Raw genomic sequence first — 19898 nt, forward strand, 5'->3', positions numbered from 1 at the left:
AAAATTGTGAGATAGATTGTACTGCTTACTCTTTGGATCTTTTTTTTTAGTAATATCCATCATATAGTTTAAACTTATGCAGGTAAAGTATACACTGTTTGTATGTTATGAAAAATTCTTAATATTTTAAACTGTGAAGCTTATGAATGAAAAGTTGAAGGTGCTCTCATCTGTTGTCAAGTAGTCTGATATATATATATATATATATATATATATACTTACGTTTGTTAATGCTAGGAGAAGCAGAAAATAACATTCAAATCATTTTGAAAATCCCAGTGGAAGTATAATATATTATGGAAATTTTAATTGAACACATTTTTTGATATTGTTCCTGCACAATCAGTTCTTTTATAAAAATATTAAATTAAAAAAATGTATAAGTCAAAAATAATAAAATAAAAGTATATTATTTAAAAGCAGATGGCTCAGCAAAAATAGAATTTTAAAAATTTCACCTGTTTTTTCCTTCCAGTTTTAGACTTTTATTATTCTGATTAAAATAATTTGAAAATATTTATTTTTTAAGAGCTGATTACAATGGTACCTCAAAAATATGTTCAATGTAAAAAAAATGTATCATTTGGATAAGAATATCCTCAAATTTTTATTGCTAAGGTTAATATATTAACTTCGATAACAATTGACTGTTGTCAATAATTTTTTTTTTGTTATTAAGATAATTATTATCACAGTAAATAATATTCATTACTTATCATCAGAAATTTTTTTAAAATAAACTGTTGATCAATTTGTCGAACTGGAGGTTACAGATAAACTATTCATAAAGTTTGTCCAAAAGAAATCAAACTTTTTATAATTTATTTTGTTATATAACTTAATTAGGTATATTCCCTTTGAAGTAGTGTCTGTCACTGTCAGAATGCCTCTCTGTATTTTTCCTGTTGTTAGAATACACTCTTAATATATGTTTTGTGAAATAGCCTACAGGCCCAGTAATGATGTATTTTTTAATCTCTTCTATCATCTGGAATGTTCTCCTTTGAGGTGTATTTCATCTTTGGAAACAGAAGTCTGCAGGTTTCAAATCAAATAGATGGACAAACAGGTTTTCACTGTCTATCTGATTTGAGGAGCAAGAGTTGTGTTATGCTTTGCCAAAAACTTCTACATAGAATCCGTTATAGAGCATTATTGTGATGCGGCATCCATGTTTTGTTTGCCCATACTTCAAGTCTTCTCATTCTCACAAACACAATATTATTTCCAGATAAATTTTTTTAATGATGTTATCACCACAAGAGATGTATTCCTAATTAATGGCATCAATCAAATAAAACAATGCTAGAGATGTATTCCTAATTAATGGCATCAATCAAATAAAACAATGCTATCAACACTTTTGAGTTTAATCTGAATTGTTAATGTCAGTCATGACACTAAAATATTCTTTCTAATAAGGTTCTTGCAACATTTCCACACTTTTTGGAAATATCTTTCTTGTTTTGGTACAAGGTTTCTCAAAAAAATATTCAGCAAACACAAAACACAACCTTGACTTATAATTTAATAACTGAATAGTTAGTTCCAGTTTTAGTATGAGCTTTGTTCAACTTGACTATGTAATGTGTTCAACTATGTGACATGTAATATTTGGTGAATGACATAATTATTAAATTTAAAGATTAATACAGCTGAAATTATAGAATGATTATTAGTGGTGCTAATAAGGTAATAATTTGTAAAATATAATTAATGATTGTGACCATGTATTATGTTGTGCATTGCCGGACTTTTGTAGTAGTTTGTTTACATTTAATATAATGAGAAAGAGTTCTTGTTTTTTAGAGATGTACACAAACATCCTAACAAAAACAATATAAAGCTACCTAATAACAGATATAGTTCTGCAACACAAAAAACAACTGTAGTCTAGCATTTCAACAAATTTTGACTCATGAATAAGTAAATAATAAACAAGAAACCACTTGTAGTGGAAATCTAAGTGATAACTTTCTTCATTTTCATGATTTCAACTATAAGTATTCTTTGCACATCCAGCAACAGTAATTGTTGCTTTGATATTTTATTATTATTATTATAAATTCCATTTGGGCATAAAAATGTATTAAAGCAAACTATCTGCCTTAGAGATAATGAAAAAATGGAATCATGAAAAAATATCTAGTTTGATGGCATTAACTGTAATTGGTTTTTTACTATTATTGTCTGTAGATCATTAGAAGTTAAATCAACTTATCTGAAGTTTTGTTAAATTTGAAACTATGTTATTTATTTTCATATATTGCCTTATGAGAGGCTGTTGTGCAAATTACTCTTTGGAAAGTGGTCTTGATCAGTTTCAGCCTGATCGCGCAAGAGACAGTATGATTAGTTAATGATACAAATCATTTACATGGCAAATAGGTGTTTAAATTAAATATCTTTACTATACTTAGACTTTTTATTGTTTATCTTTATTACAGGTGAAAGCTTTGCTTGGCCATCATATAATTAAAGTAGCATGTGGAAGTCGAGATGCCCAAACATTAGCCCTATCTAATGAAGGAATGGTGTTTTCTTGGGGTGATGGTGACTTTGGTAAATTAGGAAGAGGTGGAAGTGAGGGTTGTGATTTACCTCAGAATGTTGAACGTTTAAATGGTCTTGGTGTTTGTCACATTGAATGCGGTGCTCAGTTCTCACTTGCTCTAACGAAGAGTGGTCAGGTCAGTATTAGTCAGTTTAGGTTAGTATTAAGAGAATAGGGTACAATTGAAGAGAATAGGGTAAATGGTGATGCATTCCATCCACAATATAAAAATATCAGATTTGTAGTTCTCCAAAACAACCAGGAAAGAGGTTCCCGTCAAAAGGTCTCACCTTTCCTGATAAATATAGTTTTTACAGGTTCAAGTAGTTCACCGAAAAACATCAGGAAATTAAGAGATTGATTGATACTGCTCAAGACTTAATGAAGCTTCTTAATGATGTGATGATGTGTGGCAATGTGAAGTTGTGGCTATTTTCCTAATGGAAGATGCATTATCCATACAGATTTCACTGTCAAGACAGATTCCTACAATAGTAGTGAAGATATTGGTACCATTTAAAATGAATATCTGCAGCTTGTACCTTCCCCCAAATTCTGATGTCAGTGAGGATGAAATGTCCAGTCTGTTATCACAGATTTTAATGCCCATTATTGGGATTGGATACAAATATTTATTTGGCTAATATGACAGGAACGGTAGCATGATTCAACAACTAGCCATTTTACAAACCAGTACAAATGCAAATGAAAATACCCCTTAAGTACTTAAGATAGTAAATGTGCAAAGAATTACGCCTCTGATAGTGCAGATGAATTTACCCCTCATAACATCTGCCCAAAGATGAGGCAACCTGTATTTTAAATAGCATGAATCCTGATGCTGTAGTTTATACAGATGGCTGTAAACATGATAATTCTGTTTGTTATACTTTTGAGGTTGGCAACAGAACATACATGTTTGACCTTCCCAGCATCGCTATTGTTTTCATCGTGGAGCTATATGGAGGCCTTAAATATAATTAGTCCATCATATCGACACATATTTGTCTATTCAGATTCCACGAGTGCCTTGCAGGTGATTACTGACATGTACTCCAGACACCTTGTTGTCTGTGAAATACAGCGTGTTGTTTTTTTAATGACTCGGCATAATACAAGTGTGAGCTTCTGCTGGATCCCCAGCAATATTGGAATTTGATTGTGCTGCAAAATAGGCTTGTTTGTAGTTTCCTTTTACTGATCTTGTTGTTTCTGAAGATCTTGTCTGTTTTCTGAAGAGGATGTTTTGTGATGAGTGGCAAAGTGAATGGAATGCTACCATCAAGATAAGCTTGTCTAATTAAGGACACTGTATCAATATGGGGCTCTTCATACAGGAGTAACCGACGAGAGGAAGTTATTATTTGCCATCTGCAAATAGGGCACACTAGATTCATTCATGGACATCTCATGACTTGGACCTATGCACCTGTTTGTATTTGCTGTGACTGCCAACTGATATTGACACTGCATACTTGTGGACTCAGTTATGCAGTATAACTATGTTATCAAATGTCATCCTATTTCTTAAGACCATGCATCTATATTCAATTATTTGATTATAACTTCAGTATATTTCTCTATTTATTTAGTTTGGTGTGTTACAGATGGCAATTTTGTTATTTTATGTTAGATTTAAATTTTTTTTCACATTTAGCATGTGGCATTAGGCATTTTACACCTGTTTATTTTTTAAGTTAATTCTTTATTATTAATTTTTAATTGTTTACTATAATAATAGTGTTCCCAGGTGCTGATAACATTACTTAATTTTGCCCCTAGTTCAATAGAAAGGCCCTTATATGCTTCTGTTGCCATCTTTAATAAATTACTGAACCATTTTAAAAACTTATCCCTGCAATTATTTATTTAAAACACAATTAAAAGGTTTTCTTTTACTAAATCAATATTACTCTTGTCTGAATTTTGAAATAATATTAATTAAAAAAATAACCTGTCTTTTTTGTATCCTGTTCAATATGTACATAAATGTGTGCTCAAACTAGTTTTCAATAATGCCTTCTGAATTGTGATTATTTGTAATTTTTTATATTTAGTATATTCATACATTTATTATTTACCTTAATATTATTTCATGTGTTTATATTTTAAATAATTAATATAGGCTTTAATCACATCTATTTTTTATTTAATAATTAATTTTGTATTTTGTGATGCTGCATAGTCAAAGTTTTACCATGGTTTCCCTTGATCCATCCTTGCAAATGCTTGGGCAGTTCCTTTTTTCAAAATAAATAACATATCTACCTATTTCTGATATAATGAATTATTATATGCTGATTATGTATTTTTATATTCTATAATGTTTTTATTTATTTATTTTAGGTGTGGACATGGGGTAAAGGTGATTATTATAGGCTGGGACATGGGACTGATCAACATGTTAGGAAACCTACATTGGTTGAGGGGTTTCGTGGTGAAAAAGTGATCAATGTTGCTGTAGGTGCTTTACATTGTCTTGCTGTTACTGATACTGGGATGGTGAGTTACATTCATATAATTATTTTTTTATTTTGTCATAAACTGCCATAATCTATTCTGATTATTTGATATGCTTTTGTTCAAACTTAAAATATTACACACTTATATCACGTAAAATAACTCTTAAGATTGTTTGATACATAGACACCAAGCCCATGTAAATGAATATAAATTAATCTCATTGACATATACCTAAAACAAATACAGATAAAAAAACCAAATAAAATATTTTAAAAACCGTTAACGTACTATATTAACATAAATAAATACTAAGAGAAAATAGCTCAAAAATTTTAAAAACTTGATACAATGTAGCTTATAGAAGAAAAAATAAAACAAACCAATTATATACAAGGATAGAGTGAAATGATTCAGATCTGGATAAGAAAACAACATTTTTCTGGGTACATTTTGATTTATTTTTCAACATAGTCACCATTAAGGTGTATACACATAGCCCAGTATTCCACAAGAATGCTTACACCAGTTAAGTATGTTGATTTGCCCACCTTCTTAAAATAACCATCTACGGTGGCAATAACTTGATTATTGGTTGAAAATTTCTTACCTTCAAGCCATTTTTTTTTAGGTTAGGAAACAAGTGATAGTCACTAGGAGCCAGAGATAAGTTTGGAGGGTGTTGGAGCAATTCAAACTATAATTTATTGATTTTTGCCATTGCAATGACTGAAGTGTGAGCAGAAGTTAAAGTATATTTCAACTTCCTGTTATGCATTTGCTGCTGTATCAATCTTCCAGTTAAATATAATTATTTTAACAACATTGCTTATGTTACTTATTTAAATATACCCTTAGTTAGTTATATTAATACCAAAACTTAATAAATAAAGAAAGTAATCTGTTACCAGAAGATTGTCTGGTATCTTCATAATATTAATTAGACCTATTACATTTGCCCAAACCAAATAACTCAATTCTGTACATTGAATTATCAACCATATCACTGATTTTACAGCATTCAAAATGCTCACACCAAACCTTTCATAATTCTACTTGAATTGACTACCTCTTCACTTGATGTAAGGATACAAACAGCACCGGAAAATAATTGGTGGTCAGTACAATTGTTAGAAAATCCAGTATAAGAATTTTAATTGCCACCAATAAAAAATTAAGGATAAATAATATTTACTTTCATTAATATTGATAAAAACTACATATTCTTGCCTGTTCACCTTACCTTTTTATTCTCTGCTGCTTCGACCTCTTTTTTTTAATTGGGTTTATAACCAATTAGGTACTAAATGGCAACAAATCTACATCAGCCTTATTTATGGCCCTTAGATGATAAATTATTATTAAATCATCTAGCTATTAGTTTTAACTTTTCTAAACCTGAGATCAAAGTAAAACAGCCAGAGCTTCAGGTTTTCTGCATAAATTCTACCATTTTTTGATCAAACTAATATCAAGCAACATACTTATTGAAGCTGTTTTATCTCATACAATAGCCTTAAATTATAAAGAGGTATAAACTCAGAAATAAATATAGGTTTATCTTCTACTATAAATTTAAAATCAGTTGTTAAAATTTGACCCTCAGTTTTTAATAATGAAAGAACAGTTTTTTTTCTAAATATTAAAAAACTTAACTATTAATGATTGACATCAAGTTAATTTACTCTTATTGTATAATATTATTAATTATATTTTGAATGTTACTAAAGAGTACAAACCCTTAAGTATTTTTTTTATTTTACTTCAAACATTAGCCTGTTTGAATATAGGTGATTAATAAATGCATAAATTTTAATATCAAAACTTGTAGAGAATTTAATTCTGAGAAAATTTATGTAATGAAGTCTATTAAACAAAACAAAATCAACTTTTATTATTAAAAACGAAACTTAACTGAAAACGTTATGAATTTGTAAAATTTAAAAACAACTACTTTTAGTACAATAAATTTAGAAGTTTGAAAATTTTAAATATTTTTCATTTACTTTTTAAAAAAATTATATTCACTACGGTTTACTCTATATTAATTTACAATAAGTGTTTGATAATTCCATCATTGATATCGATGCACTTTGATATCGAAAATTTGTTTTCTGTCACCAACCTAATGATATCATCACATTCCATGATGAGGGCAGCAACAATGAGAATGAGAGCGATCAGTTCATCACATGTATCTACTTTTTGCTTATGTACCTCGCATTTAATCATCTCCATAAACAGTAATCTAAGGAAGTAAAGTTTGGTGATAAAGGTAGCCAATTTACTGGTCCTCTATGTCTACCCATTTACCAGTAAATTTTTAATCTAAGAATTGTCCAACTTCATTCATGAAATATGTTAATGCTCCATCAAGTTGGTAGTACATTTTGATTCGTTTCACCAATGAAAAATTTCCAAGCACTGTAAGAAATTCATTGCTTAAAAATTTCAGATAATTTCTTCTTGTGACATGTTCTAGTATGAAAGGGCCTATTAATTGGTTGGTTGGCAATCATGCCACACCAAATGTTTACTGAAAATCATTGCTAGAAATTTGATTCAGCATATGGGTTTTCTTTGTACCACCGATGTGAATTCTGTTTGTTGTTTATGCTATTACAGGTAAAAGTAGCTTCGCCCAAATAAGTATGAACAGACTTAAGTGGTAGTTATTGTTAAACTACCACTGCAGTTTTGTCAGTGGTCACTATGGTTTTGGCATGGTCACCAGCTGTCACTCAATGGTCTTGGCATGGTCACCAAGCTGGAGGTGTGGAACTTCCTGGACATGATAAAGATGCAGTCCATCAGAAAGTAATGACCTCCGTACTGTAATTGTGGAATGTTGAGTCATTCAGAAATTCTTTGTGTGCTTCATTGTAGGACTAAGCTGTTGTTCCACCTGAAGAATGTTTTCCCTTTCATTACGATGTACCATTTGATATTCAGATGAAACATGAGAGCTGGAAAGTATACTATTCTCCTGAAGATTATTAAAACTTCTAAAAATTCTTTACAGTTTGGAATTACTCATCCAAGATACCTTGTCTGTATTCTTCCTCCACAACTGGAGCACTTCCATTGCAAAAGCTATACATCATTATCATATCAGCATATTCTACATAAGTGAAGAGACAGCATTTTTCGAAACAAAGAATACAAAACAGAATTTCACTTTTTGAAATTCAGATTCAGTTGGAAAAGTTTAGGTACTGTTTAAAGTACAACAAACCAAAAAACATTACATAACTTGATTTTCAAAAAATAATTAAGCACAGTCAAAATTATTTTTAAAAAACTATACCGTCTAACATTCATTAATAACTCATAATCACAAATTTATGACAACAGTGAGTAGCATTCAAATTAATTTTGGAGCATAGTTAGTGTTGCCAATGTAATCTTTCAAAAGTTTAAATGTATTAAACTAAAAACAGTTGATTTTAATTTTTACAAACTTATAACATTTTTGTTAAGTTTTGTTTTTATTAGTTGATTTTTTTTTTCATTGACTTAAATATTACATCAATTTTCATAGAATTACATTTTCTTCAATTTTTTTTTAAAGTCTACACATTTAATAGTTATTCATTTGTTATTGTACTTCAAACCTAAAAAAAGGTTTTTCATTAAAAAAATTTTCCATTTTACATTCGATATCGTGAAAATTATGGGATTTATAGTTCTGGGAACTGTTTTATTCAATTTTTCAGTTCAAAAGCATAAGAAACCATCAAATTTAACCCGTATATAGTGTGATAAAAATTTCATCATGACTTCATCTCACCGGGGATCTGAAAGTCCTGAATCTTCCTATATATATATATATATATACACACATTATATTTTATGTACTTATGTGTAAGCTTATAAAATTATCTAATGCAATGTACAAAACCCAATTATTGATCACCTGTTAATATTACAATCTAATAAAATAAGCAATTTTGAAATAATTTAATTAATTGTAAAAACTGTGAACTGTGCTATAAAACTGGTTTGTTGTTTAATTTTTCATTTGTTTTTATTTAGAGAAGTTATTTTGTTGATATAATGCTTATTATTGCAATATTGAAAAGATTTTTTTTTATTTTTATCTGTTCTATTCTAAGTAAATCTGATTTCTTAAACTTTTATTTGCTTTTAGTTAAGTTTACTTAAACAATTTTCTAAGATTCTCTACAAATATTGTTATTAATTTTCTTTGCTTACTGGCAATTTAACAGAAAAAAATTTGAATCCAAAAAAGTGTTTTTGGGGCTTTACAGCAATTTCAGAGGTTAATGGAGATGCAGTTCTGGGAACCAATTTTTTTTCCATTCAAAACAAATATATTATCACCATTTTATCTGATAATTTTTATCATTATCATTTTATATTATTTATATTATTTTTATCATTTTATCATTATGAAAAAAAAACAGGATGAAAATTTTCTGTAGTCTTAACTTTAAACAGCATTGTTCCATACAAGTGTATGTCAACTTTCTTCCTTGCTTTTACATTGAGAACATATCATGAAATTAATAACATATTTGTGAGATACTGTGTACAGATGAGGTATATATCAGTTTTAATATTTGAGCAACCTTTATTTAGCTGCAGGACTGATATTAAAAATTGGCTTGTACTCCTAATTTTAAAAATTGTATTGAAAAAGTTTTTTTTGTAAATTACTGAAAAATTGGTTTTACTTTAAATTTATTTTTATATTTTTCAGGTTTATGGTTGGGGTGATAATGATCATGGACAACAAGGAAATGGTACCACACTTGTAAATCGTAGACCTGGACCAGTTCATGGTTTTGGTGAAATACAAGTGAATAGGGTTGCCTGTGGTTCGTCACATTCAGTTGCATGGTATACACCTGATCAACCCTTACCACTCATGCAAGATCCAGTTTTATTTAGTCAAGCAAAAGATCTTCTTGGTGCTACCACTCTAGGTAATGTAATTATTGTGTTTATTTTTTCTATAACCTTTATCAATTTTCTGTATCGTATCTTTTCTGTTAGTGCTATAACTGATACGTAAATTTATACCTGATATGCTATCAGTACCTGATGTATAGATTATTTATGTACCTGACATGAGATACAAATCTTATATAAATGATATGTGCGTGCTTACGAACAAAAACATTTTATGTTTTTCACACTTTGAAAATGAAAGAAGTGGAATACTTGTTTTTGTAAAATAAATATAATACTGTTTATCAACATGACAAGCCCACTAAAATGCATTTAACCCACTTATGTAATTTCATCTATCTCTGACATAGCTTTACAATGAACACCATTACTTTCAGAGAAATTAATTCTGATGGTTGTCTCTTGTATCTCAGATGTTTATGCGTTCATTCTCATTAACTTTTCAGTAGATACAGAGTGATTCAAAATGTAGACCAAAAACATTGTTATCTGCACGTTAAAATCTAAGTTTATTTTTTGATGAGGTTTTTTTGTTCCAAGCATCCTTCATCCAAGATTAATTTCAGTAAAATTTATATATATATATATATATATATATATATATATATATATATACACACACACACATAATGTATTCAGCATTAAAATTGGAAAAACTTGAAAAAAAATTAGGTATTTTAGAGAGAATCTATTTTATCTGACTACAAATTTAGGAATGTGAGATAATCTTAATTCAGTTTTATATTATAATTAATTTGTGTAAGAAGTCAAAACTTCTATGATTACAATTAAACATTTATTTATTATTTAATATGAAAAGGAATATAAAATTACATATGTGTAATATAAGTGTTTTTCCTAAGTTTTTCATGTATGAACAGCATAAATAAAAATTTAGGGTAAGAAGTAACTACCAGAGGATCAGTAGACCAAAAATGACATTGGTATGCTAGAATGATAGGATATGTTTACCCTTTTTCTAATGAGCGCAATGAAAGATATAATTTTTATTACAATACTTATATTGGAAATAGATAAAGTTATTTTATATAACTTAGTCATAAGGTATTTGATCAAAACCTATTATAATAATAGTTACAGATACTAAATAACTAAAAACAATATTTTTGAATCTAGAAAAAATGTACAACATGGTCTAAAAACTACTAATGGTCTATTTTAATGGGTATATTATACATATAAGTTATACTCATTACATTGGATTGTTGTTCAAATGAAAGCCTTGGTGGCTATTAAGTTTAGAAAATATGTTATTTGATTGTATAAAACAGTAGAATAAAGATGATATGATTGGTTTAATGAAAAAAAGTAATAGGATGCATGTTTTTTATAAGCTTTCTGTATCTTGAATATCTAGGAACATAAAAAGATTATAATTATAAAAAAGGTCAGTTAAAATTTTGGTTTCATTTGGTTTGATCTGATTTTCAAAACTTCAAAACAATTTTCAATTGTCAAAAATTGTGATTTTGATTTTATTTGACTTTCATTTGGTTTTCAAATGAGTCACATGTGATTTCAATTAGTTAATTTATTGATCTGTTATTAGAGCTGATCTGATGAAAAATCTGTTGATCTGGTTAAAAGTTTGTAAATTTAACTAACTGATGAATTTTTTTATTTTTAGGTTTAGGTGAATCAACACAGACTAAAGAACCAAGTGTTTTAGGAACTACTGTTGCTAGGGATTCATTAGCACATGTAATTCTTTCCTTCGATTCTAATGTTGCGAAACAAAACGCATTACAACATATACTGAATGGTTTACGGGTTTTATGTGCTCGTGATACTGTTGTTGCTGCATTGGCTAGTAAATCTAAAATTGAAACTAATTCTTCAGTTATTTTGACAGGTATGTATGTCTGATAATATTTTTGTAGGTTTTTCAGTTTTTAGATTATATAATCATATTCTACTGTGATAATTAATTAACAAAAGTGATTTACAGTTGTTATTTTACTTCTATATTAATTTTTACCGCAGATGAACTTGCAGAAACACCTGAAACAACGTTAACTATGACAATGCAGATGCAGACATCTGAAATTGCTCATGGGGGAGGTGAAGCGCCTGCATCAGAAGCTGAAGCAGCTGTTGCAGCTATTGTAAGTTATAATTAAATCAATTAAATGTTATTTAAGTTTATTTTCCTTTCTGTATCTTAATTATACTGATAATAAATATAATATAAAAAATTGGCGTGTGTTTTTTGAACCTGACAAGAATTATGTTTCCAATATGTAGCAGCACAGTGTTACCTCTTTGAACGGTTGATGAAAGTTCCACCAAGGAAGAGGTGCAAATCAGGATGAGTTGCAGTGTTCCACAGGACTTATGTTAGACCCTACATTACAGAACGTCACTTATGACAAATTCTTCTCCATCATGATTTCTGAAGAGACAGCCCTGACTGGGTTTGCTGACTTAGCTTTGGCCAAGTCGGAATGAGAGGAGTTAGACACTGGGAACGAGGTGATAAATAGGATTGTCTTGCTCCTGTGAGATATCAGGCTGCAGGTTTCGCTTGAGAAGACTCAAGTTGTTGCAGCTCAGACTAATGACGCTCATCTGAATGTTGTTTAGGGTCAAAGGCTTAGAAGTCCATTCTTTTCCTGCAGTGAAGTACCTAGGGGCATGGATAACAAAAACATCACATTTCTGAGGCACTTGACCTGGGTGTCAAAGAAGACAAAAAAACAGCAACAGCCATTGGTCAGATAACGACCAACATTGAGAGTTCTTGCATATCAAAAAGGAGGGTTTTGCCCTGTTGGTGCTCTCAAAAGTCTTGTATGGAGCACCATCTCAACCCCATAGGGGAAAGACACCCACTTAATGACATTACCACTCCCACACCACTCCCTCCTTTCCAAGCCCTGAGGGGCTTTACTGGAAGTCATTTTTAGACCCTCTAACTGATTACATCTCACAATCATCAGCCAGGCCTCAGTCTGGATGCCACCAATGTAAATGCCTCGACAGACATTTGCATCAGTAAAATACAAATCAAATTTTGTCTTCACATAGGTCATGGAGTACCAGTCTGATTTATCATGCTGGAAAAAGGGAGGCCCAGGCAATTCTTAATCAAGTTCTCAAGACTGTCTCTCTTCAATTATGCTATGGCACAGGACATCTTGGGTGAAGCAGCAGGTGCACTGGCAAGACTTGTATCTCTGGATCTGCTTTTCAGAAGAGAGAGTCAATGTACCAGGGTTAAGTAAGGCAGAGATGGAGGCATCACTTGTTCACAAGTGACAGGACAGGAGGATCAGTTAATGAAGGATAGATGGAGCCATAGACTCATTCCAAACCTCCTGAGATAGCTGGACCACAAGCAAGGGGAACTACAGCACAAGATGACTTTGTACCTGACCGGTCATGATTGCTTCAAAGCATACCTGTGTAGACAGGCATTGTAACTTAACACTGAGTGTGGTTATTGTGGAAGGGAGAGCACCATTGAACACTCATTCTTCAAATGCTACAGGTTTTTGCAGCACAAGGAAGCATACCCAAGAGAATTCAGCATGCTTACGCGCAATAAATCATTGAGACTATGCTGTAGAATGAAAGGAGAAGATGGCATGCAGAGTCGAAGATGTGCAGGGATGAATAAACCTTGATTTTACCTTAGGGCTGGTTCATAATTTAGGCATATCTGACTCCAAGAAGAAATAACAGACAAAAAAGATACAAAACAGGATTGTGATTGGATTGAAAGACTGTTAAGATAAGAAATAGATTATCTGGCAGGTACAATTTATTTGTATAACAACTTTTTTAATGAAATTTTGTGGTAAAGTTTTTCTTATTAGGTGGAACAACTAACATTTAATGTAGAAATTTTTCTTCAGTTATACTCCAAATAATAGCTGCTATTTTATTGGCAAGGGGCAAAGAAGATTGTAGTGAAGGGGGAAATGTTCATTATCAAGTAATCAAAATGTGGATTTCCTTTCATTTTTTATTGAACTCTGCTCCTAATATCACCATCATTTCTGTTCTTATCTCACAGCTGCTACTTCACTTGTACTTTTTACTCCATATTTAAGTTAACATTTTTCATTGAGCATTTTCCTACTTTGGTATGATATAGGACCTTTGTCAGTTCACCATTCATTCATAGTGTTCTGCCATTAGGGCAGGTCCTGTCATGGCTGCTGTTTTCCACCTTGTTCTATCCTTTGCTGACCTCTTTTTTTCCGCATATTTTCCCTTTTCCATAACCCCATCTATCATTTGAAATCTCTTCCTTTCCTTCCAAGCCTTCTATGGCATCCACTAATAAACCTTCTCGTACAATGTCCTGGCCAATTTCTTTTCTTATATTCAATCTCATTTAGTGTTTTTCTGTTCTCTCCAGTTCTCCTTAATATCTTTTCATTTGTTACATGTTCATTTGTTTGTTAATATCTTTTACATTTGTTATATAAATATCACCTGATATATTTATCATTCCTGCACCACACCCACATCTCAGAAGTCTCAAACGTTTTCTGTCTGTGTTTTTCACTGTTCACATTACAGCTCCATAGAGCATCACATTATAAATAAAACATTTCATTAATTTCTTCCTTAACATTAAGTTTAACATTTCTGACAGCAATCTTCCCTTCTTATTAAATGCCAGTTTACTTCTTGATATTCTTGTTTAATTTTTACTGTGCAAGTCAGATCATCAGTTAAGTACTTAATAGTACTGAATAAGTACTTCTAAGTACTGAAATTTCTTCTTCACCTGTTCTAAAACTTGATTTCCTATCTTAATCTCAATCCTTTTCTCTTTTTATCTAATCCCATACATTTTGTCTTCTTTTTGTTTATCCTCATACCCTGACTTTTAAGTGGGATAGAGTGGGATTTGTGAACTGGAGGTCAGGACAATGTAGAAGTTGAAGGAAAAATTAGACATTGAAATATTGAGGATTATGATAATCAGCCATGATAAGAATGAGTATTATGAATTAAAGTATGTTAGCTTGCTGTGTGGCAGGTTTATTAATGAGATAAGTCTTAATGTGTGTTTTTTTTTTAAGAAGTTACAATTGTTTTATATGTTTGAAAACATTCACAGTTGATGAAGTCATAGTGTTTTTGATCCTGTATACTGTCATGGGTATATTTTTTAGAAAATCACTGGTTTTATGTGGGAAATGGCCAGTTATTAGGTTAAAGAAAAACTTATGGTTAAAATCTAAAAGAATATTACAAATTTGTAAAGATAAGCAAAAATCTTTTGTTGTTCCTATGTATTTAATTAATGGATCAGAAATTACAATTAAGTGGTGGTGACTGATTACATACTAATAGATTTATCAGAGTGACAATAGATTTAACTCAGAGTAACATGGTTAATTATATTGTAGTTAGAGATTCAAATGATATATCCTATCATTTGATCTGAGACTAACTAATCTGTAATTCCTGAGACTCACCTATCCAGTGAGTCCCAGAAATTACAGTCTATGATTAATGCTAATAATAGTTCAGTAGATTGTACTCAAAGAGACACAATTACTAATAATAAAGGCAAAAAGGTAATTGAACTTTGGAAGCATTTAAATTAGTAATTTAAATGGTAGAATGTTGGGGATTTTATGAGCAGTTCAGGCAGTTATCTTAAGAGGAGCATCTGTAATTGACTTCTGCTGTGAATCTTTGGAAAGTTTAACATATTAAAAAATTATCAGCGTTTTCAATGGAGAATTTCTCAGATTATATGCCTATTTTAATTAATTTATTAAATATTTATAGCGGTGGGTCCAATGAAAATGTACTGGCACCTTGGCTAAAGTTGCCTCAGTGTACTAAGTGAATATTGTTTTATAAAAAAATTAACAGAGAAATTTAAACCTGTTAGTTTGGCTCCAAAAAAGTAGCAGTTTGCTGTTAAATTAATTATTCTCTATATCAGCCAATTTTAAGCTCTTTGAATTATCATTTAACAGCAAGTTAGAATTAACAAGGAATGTGCAAGAGTTAACCCCAAATGTTTGATCCATTAAAGTAGTTAAGAAAGGTAAACGTAAGTTAAAGGTGATTGATTATCTACTGATGACAAAAGAATAGAATATAGTTACTTTATAAGAAAAAGAGAGCAATATATCTTACTGAATTAAAAATAATTAGGGGTTGAAGGTTTCTGGGGAAATATTACAGTATTTTAAGGGGTACAAGGCAACACATGATATGAATAACTTTAATTAAGTTATTTATAATAAGTTTATACAAACTCCAAATGGTAGTAAACATTTTATAATCTTTATTTATTCATTTTTAATTTTTTTAAATTCAAATTTATTAACTTTGAATTGTTTTCAGTGTACATGACATATAAAAATCTGTAATTGATTAATATTAATAATTGGATATATTTAAAATAATCAAATACCCATCATTTACCTTAACAATTCTTATTTTTCTTAGAGTACAAAATCAACACCTGAGGAAAATGACAGTCCATTAGCTGCTTTTCCATCTCTTTCTAGTTCAGCCAGTGTTTCATCTAGGGCATCAAAAATGTCTGCTAGTGCAATGAGTGTTATTGCTGCTACAATGAAGTGCAATCCACAGGTGAGTCAGTTTTTTCATGATTATTTATCTTTTTGGTGAATAATGTATTAATAAACAAAATTTTAATATGTTGCGCCCAGTAATTTTATTTGTCATTTAGTAACTGATATATTTTTAATTTGTTTTACTTTTTGTAGGTATTAGGTCTTGCTGAAGCTAGTGCTCCTCCAGTGGCAACATTAGATGACTTTACTTCATTGTTAGGTCTTAATGATGCAAGGATGATGGTCGATTTGCTGAAACTGGCTGTTGCTGGTCGAGCTGGTGATAACGCTAAAGAAACTATAACAAATGTACTTGTTGGTGAGAACACATTACTATTGTTATATTCATTTTGTTATTCCTATAATATTATCTTATAGAATTTGCTTATCAACTATTTTCTTGCGTTTTTGTTTACCTTAAAATTTATATGTAAATTTATGAACATTAAATATGTGCTTGTAAAAATGAATTTGTTTAGTTATTTATTTTTACATCAAATACATTGATTCTTCATGTGTGTTGTTCTAAATGCCACATAGCATTTTCCTTGACCGTATTTGCTATGCATCACGTGAAAATTTAAACTAGCACACAATATTATCAATATGTTAGAAGTTTATATGACTGATATCGACAAGCTGTTTAAATTTTGAAAATCTCAGCTTCTGTTTGAATTTTATAACATTTTAGGAGCTGTTATTTTTTGGTGAGAGACATTTATTCAATATTACCCAGTTACCTTCATGTTTACATATTATTTTAAACATTATCTACTTATTTTTTTGTTATTTTTTTCTTATATCTAGACCCTCCCCCCTTTACAATTACTTGTTGTTGTTTGTATTGTCCACCATTCTTGAAAAATCTATGCTGTCTTTTCTCTTTTAGAGCTTTTTTTTGTTTTTGTCTTTTAGAGCTTTTCTGTAAAAATCAGTAAGTTTCTCATATTTAACATGAAATGCAGTATTTTGTTGAATGTTTTCATACAATAATCATAGTTTATACATTGTACATTTATACATTTTTATAGATTGTTTTGTTGTTTAAAAACTCTTACTTGCAAATGTTAATAATTCAATTAACTAATTTCATAATGATGAATTATACTACATCATTTTAATCATAAAACTCCAAAAAGCATTAATACAGTTTTTTCGTGGTTCTTTAAAATTTTATTTCTTTATTTTTCTTTGTATAGGAATGGCCAGAGAATACAACAGTGTAGCATGTATGTTGCTTGAATTATGTGTAACAGAGTTAGAAGATGTGGCTATAAATAATAATTGTAGCCTTCATTGTGCTCCTCAGCCTGTTGTTCAGGAGAGCAGTCATCCATATATTGATGATGTTTCACTTAACGGACATGTAAAAATACAAGGTATTAAAAACATTTTTATTTAATATTTTTAAAATTTTATTATTTTATTATAATTCTGAATTCGTACTATGAAAAATTATGTTATTCAAAAATTTTTGTGGTGTTAAATATCTTTATCTACATGTAATCATATAAAAAATTAATTTTTTTCATCTCTATCTATTAAACTGGATATTAGATTAAAAACATCACGTAGTCTTAACCTTTTTCAACTTTAATCATACAACAATCAAAAGAAAAATGGAGACTGACTCCAAGGACATATTATAACAACTGCTTACAGGAAATGAGTCAGAAAAATAACTAATTCCATTACTTCATAATTCCTGTTTAACAACAAGAGTTAGCTGAGAGAGGCTGTTAAGTAATATCAGTAATAGGTTTCAAACAATACATCTGTAAGAAAAGATTCTGAAGAACAGAAGAAATCTTATTTATGTTTTAAGTATAAAAACTTATTCATCTGAACTGATAACACATTGAAATAAGTAACAAATTTATTTTGGTAAATCACAAACTTATATTTACTAAGTTATCGAGTCTTCATACTGTAGTAAATTTTTATTCATTTAGGTGCTGAAATGTTGAGAGTTGAATTTGACCGTCAATGTTCAACAGAAAGGAGGCATGATCCTTTAACTATAATGGATTCTGCTGGTAAAACGGTTGCTGTTAAATGTGGTCGAGAGTGGAGTGACTGGTCAGCACCTCTTCTTATACCGGGTAATTTAATTTTTATTCTCTTTATTATATATCTCTTATGTATAAGGTAAATTGCTAAAATACTCTTTTTTTCTGAATGCAAAAAATATATTTATACTTGTAAAATTATATCAGTATTTTAAATTATATTGTAAATTTAAAAAATGAAATATTTTAAGAGAGTGGTTAATATCTGCTTTTTAAAATGGTATGCAGCTAGGGAAGGATTGAGAAACCTACCAATTCAAAATAAAAATTTAAATAAGTATCACATCCATGTACAAGATGGATTGACAGTTATAGTAAATCATAATTTACAATGGAAATCTTATTTCAGAATTTTAATTAATTATTATTTGTATTAACTTGTAATTCATTTGAAGAACTACTGATTGTTAAAGGATTAATTATTATTATTATAAGAATTGGAATAGCAGTGTCAAAATTAATTTTCAATTAAGAGATAATTTAATTACCTGCAGCGAAATTGTTTTTTTTTTCAATTTTTAAATTCTGATTTGTATTTATTTTGATGTTGATATTTCTACAGGAGATGAATTAAAATGGAAATTTACATCAGATGGTTCAGTCAATGGTTGGGGTTGGCGTTTTACTGTTTATCCAATAATGTCACAAAACGGTCAACAGGGTTCTGATCGTGATGTTTTGTCACAGCCGTCAGTGGAATTAGTAATGTGTCTCTTAGAGCCATGCTTACCTCTTGCTCCTCATAGAAATTTAGTTACAAGATTGGCAGCTGCATTAGCTGCTTGTGCACAATTAAGCTCTCTTGGTAAGTATGTTTTTATATCAGCTGTCTTCCTGATCAACTCTATAATTTTGTTTCTTCATATTGTCAGAATATTTGTATTTATTTTCTTATATAAACAATTTAGCAGCTATGAGCTTAAAACCCAGTTAATCACTTGCATTGAATTACAAAAGAGGTATTATTAATTGATCTGTAATAGTTTTTATTTATCTATATTTAAAGTACTTTCTCAAAGCATCACAAAAGTTCTTCATATTATATAAATTTAATTTTTTATTTCGTATTTATGATTGTATTTGGCCTATTAGGATAGTTCAAATACAAACAGGAATTTGTTTCTATACATCTTGTTTGCATCGTAATCAAAATCTGTTCCCTGCACCTTGTAAGTGTTGCTCCCCTCAACTGCAATACACTTGTTTCATTATTATGTGATTCTCAAAGAAATCTTCAGATTGATTCTCAAGCCAGCTGCTTGCAGCTTAATGACTTTTTCTTTAGTGTGAAGTTTTTTG

General features: G+C 29.9%; 1 protein-coding gene across 3 annotated transcripts in view; it reads left to right on the plus strand.

Moving 5' to 3' along the window:
- The window catches only part of HERC2 (E3 ubiquitin-protein ligase HERC2), a 276358-nt gene that overhangs the window by 180830 nt on the left and 75630 nt on the right, over window positions 1–19898 (plus strand). For 2 of the 3 annotated variants that reach the window (XM_075372110.1, XM_075372112.1), the window contains 10 exons: window positions 2448–2690; window positions 4901–5056; window positions 9738–9963; window positions 11598–11822; window positions 11954–12075; window positions 16400–16546; window positions 16684–16849; window positions 17730–17909; window positions 18483–18632; window positions 19162–19404. In XM_075372110.1, coding sequence (XP_075228225.1) covers window positions 2448–2690; window positions 4901–5056; window positions 9738–9963; window positions 11598–11822; window positions 11954–12075; window positions 16400–16546; window positions 16684–16849; window positions 17730–17909; window positions 18483–18632; window positions 19162–19404 — 1858 coding nt within the window. The remainder of the gene's footprint in view (window positions 1–2447; window positions 2691–4900; window positions 5057–9737; window positions 9964–11597; window positions 11823–11953; window positions 12076–16399; window positions 16547–16683; window positions 16850–17729; window positions 17910–18482; window positions 18633–19161; window positions 19405–19898) is intronic. The other variant, XM_075372111.1, reaches the window with a different exon arrangement.

Source organism: Lycorma delicatula, chromosome 7 (assembly GCF_047948215.1).
Source record: "Lycorma delicatula isolate Av1 chromosome 7, ASM4794821v1, whole genome shotgun sequence".
NCBI classification, from domain to species: Eukaryota; Metazoa; Arthropoda; class Insecta; order Hemiptera; family Fulgoridae; genus Lycorma; species Lycorma delicatula.